Source organism: Leptopilina heterotoma, unplaced genomic scaffold (assembly GCF_015476425.1).
Source record: "Leptopilina heterotoma isolate Lh14 unplaced genomic scaffold, ASM1547642v1 Lhet_42, whole genome shotgun sequence".
NCBI lineage: Eukaryota > Metazoa > Arthropoda > Insecta > Hymenoptera > Figitidae > Leptopilina > Leptopilina heterotoma.
The window spans coordinates 494,619-515,864 of NW_025111078.1; the positions used below are offsets into that span (position 1 = coordinate 494,619).

At 22.7% G+C, this 21,246-nt stretch overlaps 1 protein-coding gene across 6 annotated transcripts in view; it reads right to left on the reverse strand.

Moving 5' to 3' along the window:
- The window catches only part of LOC122506549, an 88,139-nt gene extending 69,696 nt beyond the window's left edge, over positions 1 to 18,443 (reverse strand). The window contains exons 1-2 of one of the 6 annotated variants that reach the window (XM_043618799.1): positions 18,052 to 18,443; positions 6,439 to 6,696 (exon numbers count right to left, since the gene is read on the reverse strand). In XM_043618799.1, the coding sequence (XP_043474734.1) occupies positions 6,439 to 6,583 (145 nt within the window). In that variant the 5' untranslated portion in view covers positions 6,584 to 6,696; positions 18,052 to 18,443. Of the gene's footprint in view, positions 1 to 6,438; positions 6,974 to 17,968 lie in introns of all 6 variants that reach the window. The other 5 variants (XM_043618800.1, XM_043618798.1, XM_043618796.1 and 2 more) reach the window with 5 other exon arrangements.
- Positions 18,444 to 21,246: the final 2,803 nt, after the last annotated feature.

A 21,246-nucleotide genomic window follows, 5' to 3' on the forward strand; every position in this document is an offset into this window, starting at 1 on the left:
GTAAAAGTTGGGGGGTACAATATCATACCTAAGATTAAACATTGTTAACTATTTACAAAAAATATAAAAATTAAGAAGATTGAGAAAAAACATTTATTTTACCAAAAACGAAGGACGTGAAATGATATTTATTTTATTTATCCCAATTTGATTATATAACTATAAAATCAATATTAACTCCATTTCCTTTAGAGTAAAATATTTTTACCCAACGTGATAAACTTAAAATTGGAAAATTTAAAAACAAACTAATAAATATAGGATAGAGCAAACCGGAAAATTATTTTTAATACAAAAACTAACAAAAAAAAAATAATAAACGTAAAAATAAAAAAAGCATACCGAGTCTGGAAACGACCTCTGATCTGAAAACAAACGAAATACTCGTTCCCTCTCTCATTCAGTGCACTTATAAAAGAACCCCACAGCACTATATAGTTTTCCATGAGAGTATCATAAATTCTATATTGTACGGTCGACAATCTGCCGCTTATATAACACTGATGCATTCCTTTGTCCTTTTAAATCCACTTTTCTCCTTACTCTATGTCCCACCATTTAATACTATTTCCCTTTTAAATTTGCTAAAATAACTTTTGGCGTTAATTCACTTTTTAAATTGCATTTTCCCCTGTTTGCGATTTATTCTCCCTATACAGTTTTTAAACTCTACGCAGTAGTTTTTTTTTTGCCATAAGCTCCGCAGCTGCGCTTTTCAAATTCTTATTAAAAACAATTCTCCTTTTTTCAAAGAAACTATTAGAGAATTGTTACATTTTTTTTCATCAACTTTCTAAAATGGGACATTCTCAAGATTCCTCGATCGTGATCGTTCTTTAGTTTAAATGTAGCACAATTTTTTTAAAAATCTAATCAATTTGCCTGAAACTCGTTATTCGCCATATTAGATCCGCCATTTTGAATTTTGAAAATATGACTTTGGATTCGTAATCAGCAACCCCAAAAACCCCCGAGTAACGAATTTCATAAGAATCAAAAATGTTTTGAATCTTCGTAAATTTTAACAATTGTTTATATTTTTTTTTTGTAAACAATAGCAAATTTCAGATACTTTCTGCTATATATATTTTTGAAGTCCCTTCCTTACTGCAGAGAACGCACCAAATTTGAATGAAAAATATTAATTTTCTTCTGAGATATTCAGTTTTTAAAAAGTGGGACATGAATGTGTCCCAGTATCGTTAAAGTGTCCCAAAACGTTATTATTCAGTGATTTTAGAAAATAATTTTACAATTTTACATTAATTGTAATAAACCATGTAAGTAATATAGAAAAAAACCAAAAGAAAGATAAGCAGACAATGAAAATAATAAAATTCGAAACGAAAAGTGTGCTCGGCAATTTTAATTAGAATTAGACTAGTCTTTGACGATTGTTGTCGAGATGGGGAAAGTAAAACCTGACCAGAGGAATTTAATAAAACCTGAAATTGCACTAAAGTTATATGACCTAAGGGAATTTTAGAGTAACAACAAAATCCTAATACTCACTATAGTTAAAGCAAAATTCTTTTTCTCTCCCGTCCAAAGAAAAAAAAAGCGTTATTGTCGTCTAGGCTGATTTTATGTTTCTGCCATATAGGAATTACGACCTAAAGAAAAAAGGCGTTTCTTTTTTCTTCCCATGTTTAGAAATATATTTCAAATTTTTAAAAATTTCTACTGTTTTTTAAATACTCTTCGAAAAAATACTCCTAATAAAAAAGGATTTCCTAGTATTCGAAAGGACGTTCAAGAAAATGGAAAATGGTTGCCCTTCCTATAACTGGATTTGCTGCTTCTCTGAAAAGCCAAATAGACTAAAAAAGAAAATTGTCACCCTGTTGCTTTAGGAAGCTTGCATTATTTCGTTATCCTATTGAAGCTTCCTTCGAAGTCTTCCGACATCGTTTTTATCGAACGAGAGTATCGACCTCGTTGAACTTTCTGACAGAATAGTAACAAGATTACAGCTTTATATTGGTCAGATTCAAGGTGCCTGGTTATAACGATTCGTTGTAACTTGTAATAGACATTTAATTAAAGATTGAAGTTTTAAAAATGGAAGTCAGGAAAATTCCCCAGAATGACAAATAATCAAAATTGAACAGATATAGTAATACTCCTCCATCTCTTATTTGAGAAAATGTCAAAAGTTTTTTTTTCAAAATTAAATGTTTCACACTTTCAATTTATGAACATTTCGCTTCATTCGTTTCTTGATCTTTCATTAAAGTTTTATTCCGTCAATGTCAATTTCACGAAAGTTTATAGCTTTCTTTTAATTTAATAAAGACTTTGATTAAAAAATAAGTGATACGGGTGAGAAAGATATTTTCTCATTGTTTTTTATATTTCTAATGTCAATCTTTATGTTATGAGATTTCAAATTTGATATATTTCCTCTTTGATTTAAGTCAGGACATTAATTTTTGTTTTGCAATTATAGTTAAGAAAAAATGTCAGCAGAATCAACTGAAGATCACAAGGTCAACAGTTATCAACTTGCAAACGTCTGTAAAACACTATCCAATAAAAATACCAAATTATTTTACTTATGTAATTTATAATTAGCAAAGGGAATGATAATCCTACTGGTATGAAACTTACACACGTCATATAATTTTTTCTTGCTTCCAACTTTTATAAAGTGCAACTACAAAATCGTGACGTGTTTTATAAAGAGTTTTCCGTAAACAGTACATGATGCATGAGAAAATTAAAGAAAAATATTCAGACAGCATCCACCATCTGAATATATTTTTAATATATTCTTTATTCCCCTTGTGTAAATTCTTACCGAATTGCAAAAACAATTTTTAAAATCATTTGAAATGATAATTAAAAAATCCCTTTTAGATTACATAATTAATCAATCCAAGAATGACAAAAGTCTTGTTAATGATTACAGCTGATTCTTGAAAAACAGTGTTTTACTATACAATAACGCAACATTTGTATTAACTTTTAAGGATATAAAATGATAATATTCCTTAATTGATAATTTTTTAGTCTAGACTTGCCTCCACTAACTCAGGAACGATTCAAATTGATTCTTGTAAGGATCTTGTTTATAAGGAATAAAATAATCATTAACGTATTAATGTTCTTTTGGCATGAAATACAAATTATTCTTTAAATAAAAGAAAAATTAAAAGAGATTTTAAAGAACTATTAACTTAATTCTTCAAGAACTATCATAAAATTATTACTTAGAAATTATTTCAATTATTTTTAATATCTACTATTTTAATAACATTTTCCAAAAGAATTCAATTATTTAAACAAAATTTTAATAAGAATTCCACAGGAACTCAATTACTTACCAATTTGTTATAAATTTCTTCGAACCAATTCAATTATTTTTAATTTTTTTAATGAAATTTCTCGAAAAAATTCAAATATATTCGGAGAATTGAAAAACAATAGTTCTGAAAAATTCAATTATTTCGAAAAATTTAAATAAAATTTATTTAAAAATTTTATTATTTAAAAAAATTTTGCCAAAATTCTTTACAAAATTTAGTTAATAAAGTTTTCAATGCAATTCTTCTTAAAAATTCAATTTTTTACAAATAATACATCTTTTTATGCAAATTCAATTATTTAAGAAATTTTAATAAAATTCTTCCTAAGAATTATTTACATTTTCATTTAATTATTTACATAAATAATTTTCGGAAGAATTAATTATTTTCAACAATAACAAAATTTTTCAATGAAATTAAATTCTTTTTAAACATTTGTAAATATTTTTCGCAATAATTCAATTATTTTCATAAATATTATAAAATTCATAGCAGGATTTCAATTATTTTTAAAACAATTTTACAGGAATTGCTCAAAAATGTAATTATTCTTAAAAATTTTATTTCAATTCCTCGAAAAAATGAATTATTTCAAAAAAATGTTTAAATTCTTTGCAAGAATTCAATTACTTACAAAAATATTAGAATTTATCACAGGAATTCAATTATTCTCAAATATTTTAATAAAATTTTTCAAAAGAAATCAATTATTTTAAATACTATTTTAATTATTTTTTTTTTTAAATAATTCAATTATTCTTTTAGATTTTAAAAAAATTCTTCCCAAGAACTCAATTGTTCACATAAATAGTTTTCAAAAGAATTCAATTATGTCGATAAATAACCAAATTATTCCTGAAAATTTAATTATTTTGAGAAATTTTAATAAATTTTTTTTTTTTTTTAAATTCTTTGCAAAATTTAATTATTTTCATAAATAAAAATATTCATCACAAAAATTCAATTATTTTTAAAATTAATACATTTCTTCTTGGAAATTCAATTGTTTTAAAAAATTCTAATAAAATCGTTCGCAAGAAATAAATTTGTATTTTCATAAATAATAAAATTTTTCTCGAGAATTTAATTATTTTGATAAAATGCTTTATAAATTTAAAAAATTATAATAAAATTGATCATAGAATGCAATTATTTTCGTAAAATATAACATTCTTCCTAGGAATTACAATTATTATCAAAAATTTTCGTAAAAATCTTGGAAAAAATTCAATTATTTTCGTAAAAAATAAAATTCTTTGATGCAATTCAAGTATTTAAAAAATTTTAATAAAATTTTCCCCAAGAATTCAATTATTTACAAAAAAATTTAATAAAATTCTTCGTCAGATTTCGATTATTGTCAATTTTTTCATGAAATTATTCTCGATGGAATTTAATTTTTCTGAAAAAGTTTTAAAAAATTCTGAGAAATTCAATTATTATTTTCAAAAATTTGAAAATAAAATTCTTCACAAGAAATTAATTATTTTCATAAATAATAATATTTTCCTCTGAAATTCAATTATTTTCACAAATAAAACTCTTCGCAGGACATTAGTGATGTACATTGATAAGATTTTAATTCTCAAATGTCTCATTGATCTCGATAGATTATGAAGTATTCTCATAATAAAAAATCTCGTCTTTTATTAATAATTCTCGTTTCATTTCTCGTTTGTTTCTCGTTTGAAGTCAACATAAACTGAAAATTACAAAGGTTTATTTTATTTTTAAAAAATATTAATTTAAAATTCAAATAAAATATAACTTCAAAAATTTTGCTCTTTTTTAAAATTGAAAATAAACTATATTTACCATTGTATTGAATTATTTGCTGTTCAATAAATTAATATTAATAAAGATAGTAGTTCAAATTAAATAAATTACTTAGAATTGTTATTTAAAAAAAATTATTGGTTTAAATACAATTTATTTAATATATCAATAAAAAATATTTGATTCAAGTAAATATTTATGTAATAATAGACAAATAATGGCGACAAATAATAACAATTTTAATGATACGCCATTTTTTAATTTCTAAATAATTATAAAAAAACAGCTTCTTCCACGAGGAAACAAAATGGAAAAAAGGCGCCAAAATTTTCTAGTGGTAATAAAACAAAACCTCAAGCAAAAGTTTAAATACATGAAATCTAGTACATAATAAACTCTGACTTAATGATTCTTATAAGATTCTTATAACTCAAAAAAAGTTTTAGAAAGCCGCTAAGGATGCAGAAAGTCAGGTAGTTTTATAAAGTGTAGAATAATTAAGACTATCAGGAGCTCAATCAGTGGGTAGAAGTAATCACTTGCTTCAAGAAAGGAAAAGAGCTGTAGGAGGATTCTCACCGGAAAAGAAGTCGTTTGACAAAACTTTGTTCATTTTAGCCAAGAGTGCCAAGTAATTCGAGTTAATCTAACTTCCATCACTCTTCTCTTTCTTCTTCAAAAAAAAGATAGTAAAATGATTACTCTAATAAATAAAAAATAAATTTTAGACATTTTTGTACATTTCCTGTATACTAATAAAATTGTTCCATCAACATCATATGTATTTTGATGCGATATTTTTATTTTTACAAAATAAAACGTGATGAAACAAAATGGTCCTAATTTACTGGAATAAAACGCTTCGACAATTAAAAATTGTTCATCGTTATTTTTTAACGACGGGGAAGATTTTTAAAAAAGTTTGTTGATTTCTAATTGCAATTTATATCGAGTTACCAAGATTAAAATTTTAAGTAAAATATATTTTATATATGAATTAAGCGCGCTACTTAAATTTCTAAACACTTAAAATTATTTTGTAAAATACTTTTTTAAAAAAATTTTTTACACTTTTTGTAAAAAATATTTTAGATGGTGGGGGCCCATAGGCTATGATTAAAAGATACCAAATATTAATTTAAGGAAGAATTAGAATATAAAGATTAATTTCTTTTAGGAATGGATATTTAATATTAAAATAATTTGAGACTGAAACGTAATTTTGCAATGCAGTCTAAAAAAGAAAAAAAAAGAATTAGCGAATTTCTGGCACAATCCGATGGACATTGAGGATCTATCCATGAAACCCGGCCGGTTCCTAAATATAGAAGGACTATGCACTCGTTATACTCACCGAGTATGAGTAGTAGCAGAACTTGTTGCGGGAGCAAAGCCACCATTGTAGACTCTTCCTCTCGCACATTTATGATTTCAAATCGAGTACCTCCACCGTTTCTCGACTTTACTATCACTATCACCAAAACCCGACGAAACAACATTCACCTGAAATTTGTTCAATTTTTATCATCACTTGTCTCTATAGTCTTGAAATTCAATCCTTTTTTTTTTGTTGGTGCAGAATTGTTTAATAAACGACTGACTCTTCTCGGTTCTACAAATAGAATTTACCAATTGATTTTTTGCAAAACAAATCAAACAATTTTCGTGCACCAACAACACACTCTCTTCTTTCCAATTTAGCACACACCACTTTTTTTCATCCCTTTTTCTAGCTTGTCGTTTACACTCGAAAATTCTGTACTCACTGTGCTAACACTTCTTGTTATGAACAATAAATCACAACAAAAAAAATCGGACATCTGCCTAAACACAGATATTTGATAATAAATCTTAAAAAATATTTCCTTAACTTCATATCATATAGTTGACTATGAAATATTAAAAAAAATTTGTTTCACTACTTTTTCTGATTACAAAATTTATTTATTTAAATTTAAATGTATAAACGTGCATAAAAATAATCTAACAATAAATTTATTTTTAATTTATTTTAAAGGACCTTAATTGGATAAATAATAATTTTGACCTTTTTGTAGCCTTTGTTCCAAAAGAGATAAATTTATTATTTTAAATAGACGTACATTATTATATATTTATTTGTAATAAGAAATCTGTTATTCAATAAACTATTCTGAAAGTAAAAACAATAAAAGTAATTTAATTTTCATCAATTTCAGAAAAAAAAAACCTCATCAAAATTTTATTCTATTTGGAGAAATAGAATTCAATTTCATTAGAAACAATGTTTTCATGATAAAAATATCCAGATGAAAAGCAATTGCTGTTAAAAGTTGTAACCTATCTATTCTCAAAAATTATTCATCAAATTCTTTAAAACGATTCAATTATTTTCAACAAATATTCGAAATTCAATTATTCTCAATATCCAGTATTTTCCATAATATTTCGAGAAAAAAATTCAATTTTTAAAAAAAATTGATAAAACTTATCGAAAATTTAATTATTTTTATAAATAATAAAATTTAACAAAATTTTTATACAATTCTTATAAAGAATTCAATTATTTATTTAAGATACTTATACGGGCAGAGCCCTTAATACAATCGCAGGATTTCAATTATTTTTAATACAATTTTACAGAAATTGCTCAAAAAAATTTAATTTCAATTCCTCGAAAAAGTCAATTATTTAAAAAAAATGGTTTTTTTAATATTCTTTGCAAGAATTCAATTATTTTCAACAAATTTTTTTACAGAAATTCAATTATTTTAAAAATAATTTAATAAAATTTTTTCTAGAATTCAATTATTTTTAAAAATAGTAAAATTCTTCGCTAGAATGTAATTATTTTCAAAACATTTGCATAAAATTCTTCTCAAAAATTCAATTATTTTCATAAATAACAATATTCATCGCAAGAATTCAACTATTTTTAAAAGTAACACATTTTTTCTTGGAAATTCAATTATTTAAATAAATTCAAATAAAATCGTTCCCAAGAATTCAATTATTTTCAATAAATTTTATTACAGAAATTCAATTCTTTTTAAATATTACAATAAAATTTTTCGCAAGAATTCAATTACTTTTAAAAATAATCAAGTTTTTTGCAGGAATTCAATTATTTTTATAAATAATAAAAATTATTCAAAAAAAATTCAATTATTTTCATAAATAGTAAAATTTTTTACGAAATATTTTTAAAAGTAATAAATTTTTTCTTGGAAATTCAATTATTTAAAAAAAATTCAAATAACATCGTTCCCAAGAATTCAATTATTTTCATAAATAATAAAAATTATTCAAAAAAATTCAATTATTTTCATAAATAATAAAATTCATCGAAGGATTTCAATTATTTTGAATACAATTTTACAGGAATTGCTCAAAAAATGTAATTATTCTTAAAAATTTAATTCCAATTCCTCGAAAAAATCAATTATTTAAAAAAATGTTTTTTTTAAATTCTTCGAAAGAATTCAATTTTGTCGATAAATAAGAAAAAAATTTTCCGAAAATTCAATTATTTTGAGGCATTTTATTAAAATTCAATTATTTTTATAAATAACAATATTCATCAGAAGAATTCAAATATTTTTAAAAGTAATAAATTTTTTCTTTGAAATTCAATTATTTTGAAAAATCCTAATAAAATTGTTCGCAAGAATTCAATTTTGTTTATAAATAATAAAATGTTTTTCAGAAATTCAATTATTTTCTAAAAAAATTTAATAAAATGCCTCACAGACATTCAATTATTCTCAAACATTTTAATGGAATTCATTGTAAAATTTAATTATTTTTAACAATTTTTTTCAATTTAATGATTTTTAATATCTATTACTTTCATAAAATTTCCAAACAGCAAATGTTGTTTATAAATTTAATTGTAAAAGTTGCTCTGCGAATTATATTGGACAAACGAAACGCTCATTGAACATACGTATCAATGAACATAAAAACGATAAATCTGTGGTTCGTGCACATCAAATAAATTTCAAAACAAGACTTTGATTGAAAGAATCCTATAATACTAGGTAGTGAACCATAAAAAGCGTTCTATTTTCAAAATAGTACAAATTTTCACTATAACAAAATGCTTAAATGCTATTTTTAACTTTTTAACGAAACATTAATGATTTCCTAATTTAATATAAAATGGTATTCCTCCATAATAAGATCAAAGCATTTTTCACTTAATACTCCGCATCGAAATGACTAAAATTTCCGCGTGCTTGTCGAATTTATTTCTCAATGGAATTCTAAATATGTTCATAGTGAGATAATTAAATAATCCTTACAGCATCTTATTTTACATATATTTTGTAAATTGCAACAAAAATTTTCTAAACTACTTTAAAAATTAAGCTGAACCCAAAATGAGTATACAAAATAATCAAAAATACAATAATTTATCAAAAATTTTTAAATTTCCAAAATACAATCTTAAATATTTATAAACTCAAGGATATCTCTGCGATAAGAATAGAGAGAGTGGAAAAAATGAAAATATCCATAGAAAGAACTTAATGAAAAATAGACATTTTTAGGATACAAAAAAAAGGCGAGTAAAACCCTATAAAAGACGAGTCTTTCCCAACATCCAATATCCTTAGATCCTGTCGAGCTTACCGTAGAAAAGTGTTAAAAGGTGAACTAAATTGAAAATCGATAAGCCGTTCAAAGCTTAAAGTTCTATGGCTTTGGTCACCTATTTTTAATGGTACATCATAATATCTAGATACAGTTAATTAAAAATCGTCAAAATTCGATTTTTTTTTCAGTAACGATAATAATTGTTATAAGCGTCCCCTTATTGCACGTAATCTATTTTTTTATAAAATAGTGAAAGTGTACTCATGTCTCGAACTAGTGAAAGTATTTAAAAATACGGACTTTAAGGACCAAAAATTGAACATTAGGGACCAATTACTGACAAAATTGAAAAATAAAATTCTTTTAAATATATATTAGAAAATAAAAACTTCAAATAATATCAAAAAAATTCAATTAAACATTTTCAAAAAAATTGATTTTATTGATTGATTGAAATTCATTTTTATGAAATGAAAATCAATTTTTATTAAAAAATTCTACTAGAATAAAATTATTTAAATAGAAAAATAAATAATTTATTGAATAATGCAATGTTTCTTAAAATTCGATTCTCATAAAGAATATTATCAACAAAATTATTAAATAATTGAATTCTTTCTACAATTTTTAATAAAAATTTTAAGAATAATTACATTTTCCGAGAAATTCGATGAAAATTGTTTTAAAAATAATTGAAATTTTGCAATGAGTTTTATTATTTATGAAAATAATTGGATTCTAGAGAAAAATGTTATTAAAATATTTTGAAAATAATTGAATTTCTGTAAAGAATTATATTATTTATGAAAAGAATTGAATTCCTTGAAAGAATTTTATTATTTACGAAAATAATTGAATTCCTTTAAAGAATGTTATTAAAATGTTTTGAAAATAATTTAATTTCTTAGAAGACCTTTATTATTTACAAAAATAATAGAAATTTATTATTTATAAAATTAATTGAATTCTAGAGAAAAATGTTATTAAATTATTTTGAAAATAATTGAATTCCTGCAAATAATTTTATTATTTACGAAAATAATTGAATTTTTTGAAGAATTTTTATTATTTATAAAAATAATTGAATTCCTGCAAAAAATTTTATTATTTATGAAAATAATTGAATGTCTGTAAAAAATTTTGTTATTTATGAAAATAATTGAATTTTTTGAATAATTTTTATTATTTATAAAAATAATTGAATTCCTGCAAAAAAGTTTGATTATTTTCGAAAATAATTTAATTCCTGCAAAAGATTTAATTATTTTCGAAAATAATTTAATTTCTGCAAAAATTTTGATTATTATCGAAAATAATTAAATTTCTGCAAAAAATTTTATGAATCAGTTTTCAAAATAATTGAATTCTTACAAAGAATTTTACTATTTATAAAAATAATTGAACTAGAAAATAAAAACTTTAAATAATTTCAAAAAACAAAATCCGCAATTAAACTTTCTCAAAAGAAAATAATTCCAAAGAATTGTTAGTTAAAAATATGAAAAATTCAGATTTTCAAAGATTTTAATTTGGAACCTTTTCAAAATTCAATTATTTCTAAAAATTCACGCTCTAATGCTTTTAATATTCAATTATTATCTAAAATTTTCATTGAAATTTATTTTTAAATCAATTATTATTAGAAAATTCTACTAGAATTCAATTATTTAAATATAAAAATAAATAATTTATTGAATAATTCAATGTTTCATAAAATTCAATTCTCATAAAGAATTTTATCAATAAAATTTTTAAATAATTGAATTCTTTCTACGAATTTTAATAAAATTTTCAAGAATTACATTTTTTGAGGAATTTGATTAAAGTATTATTAAAAATAATTGAAATTCAGCAATTAGTTTTATTATTTATAAAAATAATTGAGTTCCCAAAAAAGAGTTTTATTATGTACGAAAATAATTGAATGCCTGTAAAAATTTTTCTATATGAAAATAATTGAATTATTGCTAAGAAATTTATTTAAAAATTTGTAAATATTTGGATTTTTTATTTACAACGTGAGATTTTTATTATTTTATGAAAATAATTTAATGTTTGCGTAGAATTTTATTAAAAATTTTTAAATATTTGAATTCTTTTGAAGAATTTTATTAAAAATTTTTTTAAATATTTGAATTCTTTCGGAGAACTTTATTAAGTAGAAGGTATGAAAATATTACAGACGCAATTTTAAATTAATGAAATATACTTAACGTTATATTCAATTATTCACATTTATTAGTTTTGTAATAATTTTAATAAAATTTTATTACAAAGTGCATAAAAGATGAAATACCATATATTCATAATATAAAGATTATTAAATATTTTAAAATTGCTCGAGCATTTATTTGAAAATAATTTAATTTAAATCAATTTTAAATATTATTATTAAAAATTCTGCTTTACGCTCTTTAAGTAGAAATTGTTTTGTATTTTAATGAGTATTTTAATAATTCGACAAAAGTATTTAACTTCAGCTTTGTAGGTTTTAACAAATTCTATACATAAAATACTGTATTGATAATATAATAAATGAAACTTCATGCGTATATTCATATACTTTTTATATTATTTTAATAAATTCATATGAATTTTTATTCTTTTATTATCTTCTACTTGCACGTATAATAATTACTTCGAGCTCGTTAATTATCTCGAATATATAGAGAAACTCATATCAATAGTACGGATATTTTATGGATTAAATGATACGTTCCAATGAATTTATAATTAAATATGATTATTTTTATTAATATACTAAAAAGATATTTTTCAAATTTAGAAATTTTTCATTTTAGGAAAGTCGAAAATCTGATATCGAAATCTGGATTAAAAATTATAAATCCAATTTTATGGGGGGACAATGATTCTTGTTTCTAAAGAATTGTATAAATTTCAATTAAATAAAAAATTTAAAAATAGAAAATTATTAAAACCCTTAAAGAGAATACGAAACATACTAAAGAAAATATAGTGAATAATAGAGAACTTTGTAAACTTGATTTCTATATAAAAAATTTTTCGAAAGAAAATTTTACTTTTTAAAGTGAAAAGAAAAGTAAGAAGTTTCTTTATCCCTATTAGAAGTTTTTTTTTCTCGAATAAAAAAAGATTCTCCACTTACTCATGTCTTGAGATTATGCAAAAACTTTATTTTTATTCTCAACTTGTTCTTTTTTTTTTTGCTTCATGCTCAAATAAAGTTAAAAACTTTTTCTATACATTTGAGTGCAAAAAAAAAAAAAACGTGATTCATTCTTAAAATTCAAAAAGCTAAACAAAAAAATAAATAAATTTTTCCGCTCTATTTTTCTCTTATCAATATGCGCTATCACGTGCAAACCATTTCGTGAAACAACCACCTTGCACTCGTTACTGTCAACGTGCATCCAGTTTAAACTGATGCTGCCATTATTGTCACCGAGTACACTTTTTAAAAACTTTAGTCCGCTTTAATCTACAGTGTAGAATTCTTTTAAAAGCTTTTACTAAAAAAAAATTACAGAGCACAATTTATAACTCAGAACACACCTTTTTGCCGAGGTTATATTCTTTTAAAATATAGAAACCAAATATTATTCTTTAACTAAAGCATATAAACATTGCACGAAATGTTAAATCTTTTTTTTTTTCTTTACATTCAAACTGAATTAAATATACGTTTATTAATTATTAATAAAACTAGCAAAACTTCATGAAATTTTCGTTCCCATTGTTACTTTAAAAAATTTCCGTTTTTAAATTCAAAGATGAAAAAATAAAATTATTTTTAAAAATTATGAAAAATAAATTCTTTTTTTAAAATTATTTTTATTAATAATCTTTCATGTTCTTTGATATTAACGTCATTTGAATGAACAGACCTCTTGACTGTTATTGTCGTTTTGTGGTCGTTTTTATTTTAATAAAATTATTTTTAAAAATTATGAAAAAATAAAATTTTATAAATTTATTTTAAAAAATATTGTTAATTTTACAAAATTTTTAATTGTTTCAATGTTTTTTCAAATTATTTTCAGGAATTCAACAAAAAATTTTAATTTATTTTTTAAAAAACTAATTTCTTTCAAAATTTTGAAATTATATTTATCAAATTTCAATCATTTTTGTAAAAAAAATATTTAAATAGAAGCTTTATTGTTCTTTACTTGCTTAACAATTGAAATACTTTCAATGTTTTTACATTGAAACAATTTTTCATGAAAATTTAATATTTAAACTGGAAATTTTGCAAAATTCAATTATTTTTTAAAGAATTTTTAAATAATATTTAAAACTTTCAAAAAAAAAAAATTTTTAATAAAGAAACTGTAAACTTCAAATCTTCCAAAATTCAACTATCTTTTTAGAATTTTTCAATAATTTTCAAAACTTTTCATTTTTACGGAAGCTAACAAACAAGAGATTGGAATTTAAAAACTTTTTTGAAATTTAATTATTTCTAAAGAATTCTACTTTAACACTTGTAATTATTTTCTAAAGTTTTAACTAAAATTCTTTTTTAAATCAATTCTTAGCAGAATTCAATTATTTAAATATACAAAAATAAATAATTCATAGAATAATTAATTATTTTAAAAAATTGCAACTTTACCTATTTATTGAGTTTTTGAAATTGGAGTTGAATTTTCCAACTGCACTTATTTTATTATCTACATTTTATATTTATTTATTTAACTGTCAAACTTTTTGCCAAAACAAAAAATAATAAAACAACACTAACTTCACGTGAGGGGAGATTATGTAGATTGTTGAAAAAAATTTTAATTTATATATTACTTTACAAAATTTTCTCTCGTTAATTAAAAAGTTTTTGTTTTAAACAATTTTTTTATTATGAGATAACAATCCGCTATAGAAATATATGTAAAAAAATATGAATTTTTTATAAATTATAATTAGAAATAAATATACGTATAATATGAGGGCTCTTTTAGTAATGCACAACAAAATATTTTAAGTACAATACAAATTTGAATTTTCCAATTAAAAAAATTTTTTTCAAAAAACTGATAATCAAGTGATGTAAAACTTACAAACGGATACTGTTAATTTAATTGTAATAATAATTCTTAGACATTGGCCTAAAAATAATATTATTACGAACTTAAAAGCAATAAGTTGTAAAGAAAATTTTATTTATACAATTTATATAAACAAAACCGCTTTTATTAGTGACTGGAAAAAGCAAATATTTTCTTTTTTTTTCTGTTAGAAAAGTCACAAGTTATCTTGATTGTGTCAGTTTTAACCCGGAAGGTTTGTTTTGATTCTAATTCCAATGGGAAATTAAGCAACCAACGCGATTTGTCAAAGGGTATAAAATTGACAGACAAACGACACTTTTGGGATTGAGACATTAATAAAAAGTAAATTAAAAAATTATGCAAAAGAGTAACGAACATTGCGAAAAAAAACAATGAAGAAAGAAGAAGAAAGAAGAAGTTCTTGTTGACACATAATGGTCAAAACTATGTAGATCACGTGACACTTGGAGGAAAGGTGTGTAGCATGTCGCGCGTGGTCTCGTTTTTCCCCCTATGATGTCTGTCTGCCATAAATTTCTCAGAGCAAAACAAAAAAAAAACTATGACCTCTAGCGTCTTTTTTTTTTTTTTTTTTTTTTTTTTTTAAAGGTTACAAGAGAGTCTCTAGAAACAGGAGAGAGAGACGAATAAAGGAATACTCAATGGGAAATATTCAATTCACTTTGAAATTGAATATTGAAATGCACCACTGTACGAATATATGTACGATAACAATATTATGTGAAATATCCCAATGATTGCCTTATATTTTCCAATGAAATCATAATTTTACGGTTTTATATTAGATTATTCGGTACGTACCGAATACACCGCCAGTGGAATCATATTTCTTTTATTATGCCATTTTCGTGCATTCATTTTCATTAAACGAAAAAAATATTCCGTAAAAATTTTTTTTTTTAATTTTCATTTCAATTTTATTATTATTAATTAACTAACATTCGTGAATTAATTAAAATTAATAAATTAATAGTAATTAAACATAACATTAATAAATTAATTAACATTGTGTAATACATTAACGTTTATTAAAAAAAAAAAAAAAAAAAAAAAAAAAAAAAAAAAAAAAAAAACTTTACTTAACAATAAATTAAACAATAAATTAAAGATAATTAAACACAACTTTTATTATTTTAGGGACCTGTTGCAATTTGTTATTATTTTGTTATTACAATTTTGATTAATAATTATTTGTTATTGTCTGTTACAGTTTTTATTATTACATGATCGAATTGTTGGAATAAATAATATGTTAATAATTATTATTTGTTGTTAATTTTATTATTATTATTACCATTATTATTAAATGTTATTTTACATATTATTATTGATATTATTATTATTTTTAATTGTTAATTTACATATTATTATTATTGATATTGTTATTGTTTTTAATTGTTAATTCACTTATTATTACTATTGATATTGTTGTTATTTTAAATTGTTATTGTTACCATTCTTATTATTATTATTTTTACTAATTATTGGTTATTTGAAAATATATAACATTACAAAAATTTGTTATTAATGATTTATTATAAGATCAAATTGTTAGAATTAACAATATATTAATAACAATTATTTATTGTTTTTATTATTACTATCATTATTATTAATTATTATTTAATATATATTTCTATTAATTTTAATTGTTATTTCCATTATTATTATTTTATTGGTTATACATATTGTTTATTGAAAATATGTTACGATGACGTAACAGACAAAATGATATTATTATTATTATTATTATTATTATAAAAACGGTTGAATGTTTAATTAATATTTCAATGTTTCAAAAATTATAAAATTATTAATTTTTGGTGAATTTTAATCGAAATAATTATAAACAAAGTGAAAAATTTTAAATCTATAGGAGAGAAAATTATGATCTACCATCGAGAATAATGATTTGAAGAAACTTTTATAAAGCGAAGAGAGCTTTGCTCGGAATGACTAAAATTAACTCGCCCTAAATGTGCCAAATTAGATCTCGTTTACAGAAAACCGTGAATTTAGGAACAACATTTAACGGACAATTATAAATTACAAGCTGAAAAGTAAAACCAGTTTTCGTGGATTTTTTTTTTTTATGCCAACATTTTGAAAGGTTTAAAGGTAGAAAAACTGTACCTTAGCTGAAGAAAAGAAATTTTCCTCGTTAAATTGTAAAGAAAAAAAATTCCTATAATCTTTACAGAAGTGAAATTTAAATTGTTGTCATAAACAATTTTTACATTACATTTACACTGAATTTACACATTTGCACCACATTTACACTAACACTCTATTTACACCTAAATTTCCTCCGTTCCTTCTTTTATTAGATAAAGTTTTTAAATCGAAAATATTCCGATATTTTGTTTAAATAATTTCTAAATTTTCAAATTTACTTTCTAATTTATAAATTTTTTTATTTTTTTTATGTTTCGGTTGTTTTATTTTAATTTTTTTGTATGTTTCGGTTGTTCGGTTGTTTTATTTCAATTTTTTTATGTTTCGGTTGTTTTATTTTAATTTTTTATGTTTCGGTTGTTCTATTTTATTTTTTTTATGTTTCGGTTGTTTTATTTTAATTTTTTTGTATGTTTCGGTTGTTCGGTTGTTTTATTTTAATTTATTTGTATGTTTCGGTTGTTCGGTTGTTTTATTTCAATTTTTTTATGTTTCGGTTGTTCTATTTTATTTTTTTTATGTTTCGGTTGTTTTATTTTAATTTTTTTGTATGTTTCGGTTGTTCGGTTGTTTTACTTTAATGTTTTTGTATGTTTCGGTTGTTCAGTTGTTTTATTTCAATTTTTTTTTAATGTTTCGGTTGTTCTATTTTATTTTTTTATGTTTCGGTTGTGTTATTTTAATTTGTTTGTATGTTTCGGTTCTTTTATTTTAATGTTTTGGCATGTTTCGGTTGTTCGGTTGTTTTACTTCAATTTTTTCAAATATTCGTACTTCGTTTCAGAATAATTTTCTTTTATAGAGAAAAATATTTTTAAAAAAAGACAAATTTTAAAAATATTTTTCTTTATTATTTTTGATAATTAGATCAAAACAAGAGGGTCCGGCAAAATTTATCTTATCACGACTCATCTTCCGGCACGCACAACACACGATGAAGCTTTTTGGCAGCAAGCCTAAAATTCTTCCGGATATTTTTATCACATTCACGTATCGCCCTAAATCGTTATAAGTGTAAAAATATAAAAATAAATTTTATTGGTTTCTAATTTAAAAAATGTTTTCAAACTTAAAACTTACGATAATTATCTAACAATTTGGAAGAATTTAGATTCACAGTAGAATAGATAGTTTGTCTATAATTAGTGAATTAACGAGATAACTTTTTTTTTGTTTATAAATATAGTAAAATCTGTTACTATATTATCTGATGGGGTAAAATTATTTTCTAACAATTTGAGAACTTGTTTTTAATTTTAAAAATTTTAAACACATTTTTTTTTTGCAGAAAAAATTTTTTGCACACACGTGCTCACTAATATGACGACGACGACGAAAAGACATCCGACGGTTATCCATTGGGGAGGATCAACGTCGGATGATGCGTCGCACGCGAAGTCCGACCCCCGACTGAGCTTTCGGAGTTGGTTCTTCGTTCGTGAACGTTGTGATACCGACACAGTGCATGTTCAGTTCAGTCCGTCCACCCAGCGAGGCATTAACTACTGATCGCGCAACTTGATGGTTTATAGCTGAGATTAAAGGTGTGCAGCAGGGGAACATGAGAAAATTTTAATTACTTCTATACTATGAGTCTCTTTTTTTAAAATTAATATCGAACATGTCGAAATTTTTCTCAATTTACATTTTTTAAATCTCCTTGAAAAATTCTTTTGCGAAAAAACTTTGCATAATGTTCAATTCTTATGAAAATTTTTTTTTTTCAGAGAAGTGCTCTTATGAATATACGCCACCCTGCACGCCTTAAAAATTAAAAATGGTATTTCAAAAATTCATTATGACGAAACTATTAAATTATTTTCGAAGTCTACTATTTTAACAAAAGTATTCAAAAAATTCAATTGTTTAAAAAAAATGGAATAAAATTCGTTGCAAGAATTCAATTATTTTCATAAATAATTAAATTCATTACAGGATTTCAATTATTTAAAAAAAAATTTAATGAAATTCGTTGCAAGAATTCAATTATTTTCAATAATAAAATTCTTCATATGATTTTAATTATTTTTAATATAATTTTGAGTAAATTCTTCAAAAAATTTTGTTATTTTCAAAAATTTTATTAGAATTCTTCGAAAGAATTTAATTATCAATTATTTTTAGAAATTCATGCTATAAATGCTTTTAATATTCAATTATTATCTAAAGTTTAAACTGAAATTCATTTTTAAATAAATTTTTATTAGAAAATTCTACGAGAATTCAATTATTTTAATACAAAAATAAATAATTTATTGTACCTATAATTAAATGTTTCTTAAAATTCAATTCTGATAAAGAATTTTATCAACAAAAATTGTAAATAATTGAATTCTCCTTACAATTTTGAATAAAATTTTTAAGAATAATTACATTTCTCAAGGAAATTGATTAAAATTTTATTTAAAATAATTGAAACTCTGCAATGAGTTTTATTATAATTATGAAAATAATTGAGTTCTTAAAGAGAATTTTATAATGTACAAAAATAATTGAATCCCTGTAAAAATTTTATTATTTATGAAAATAATTAAATGTTTGCGTAGAATTTCATTTAAATTTTTTTAAATAATTGAATTTTTTTGGAAAACTTTATTAAAATAGTAGATATTGAAAATCATTGAATTGAGGAAAATTTTTGAAAATAATTGAATTTCAGAAAAGAATTGTATTATTTCTAAAGAGAATTTAAATTTTGACTAGAATTTTTAAAAATGTTTAAACATAATTAAATTTCGCGTGACAGTTTTTAGAAAAATATTTTTTTTAAGCAAAAATGTCAGCACATTCCAGTGCCCACAGGACAAGGAATTTTTTTTTAATTGAAGTGAAATCTTAAAAAATAATTTCACTTCAATTACAAAAAAAAATTTCGTCCCTTTTGCTTATTTCAATGAATATTATTTCTTACTCACTCTTATTAAATTAAAAAAAAAAAAAATATACAAAATATTTATTTATGTAAGTGAAACAAGTGTGGCAGTATGAAAACTTATGACAAGTAGAATAATAAGTTTCTATTCATTCTCATCTCAAACAATTACATATTCACCATGTTTTGTACACAAAACACGCTTACCAGAGCTCCATTTCAAGTACACTTTGATCTTGTTCCACTTACTTTGTACTGAGCGAGTTTTCAACTCTAGTGCAGAATTATGCACCTCAGCGGATATTCGTATCTGCAAATCGTAAAGCGTACATACCTTATTCGTGGTTTTAATTCTATACTTGAAAGTAAATTAGGATCTTCTCTCATCTCTCTGGCCTATCCTCTAAGCATTACAGTAGTTTTTGTTTTATATAAGAGTAGACGAAAATTAAAAATAAAGTTAGTTTCATTATATCCTTGAAAAGTCATTTTTACCGTAAAAACAAGTTAATGAGTAGGGATGGAATTATACGATTTTTTTTGGTGGAAAGAAAAATTGGAGACTAATTATTTTCGAGAATTTTCTTAGCTACGTTTTTCGAAAGCTTTGATACTAGAACTTACTGCAGGTTTTTTGATTAAAAGGAATTAAAATTATTTTATCGAAAGCAAAATGTGACTTTGAATGTCTTTTTTCGAATTATAATAATTATAATAATACAATTATCCGAATGTTTATTCACTCATCGAGCACAATACGTATGCATTATGCGCAGGGAATTTATACTACTTGTGGCGGTCTGTCCGACATTCACCTGAACCGCTTATACTACTTACTGGACTTTGCCTCATCGTTTTTAGAAATGTAATAATTATTCTACGTAAACATGACGTGAAAATTAAATTATGTTTTATGTTTAACTTAGGGATTTATGTTATTAAACTTCATTTGCAGGAATTAACGAGTAATTTCCACTGAATCAATTAGCAGCGTGTACGCTAATTTTTTTTCCAACATTTTCAAAAGTTCATCTTTTATTTATTCGGAAAACCTCTGAAAATATTGATTTTTAATTATTCATCATTAATTATTAATACCCTTTGGGATCGTCCGTAAATTCCACGTGGACAATTTTTTTTATCACTGTTTGACTCCCCCTCCCCTATCGTGGATATTTGACGACCCCCCTCCATTTTTTTACATTTCGATGGGAATTACGAATAATAGACTTTTATTCTTTTACTGACGAAAATAAAGACTAACTGCATAAATAAAAAATTTAATTTTAACATAACCAGTGAAATAATTTTAAAATAATAACTTTTTCGAATTTTTATTGATGTTTAGATATTTTTTTCTTAAGTTAATTTAAATTGCAAATTTTAATTTTTTTAAGCAAATTGTTCATTTATTTTTTAATTTTATTAACGGATACAAAATTTGAATGTACTTTTCTGTAAAAAAATACTTTTTAACAATTGGGCT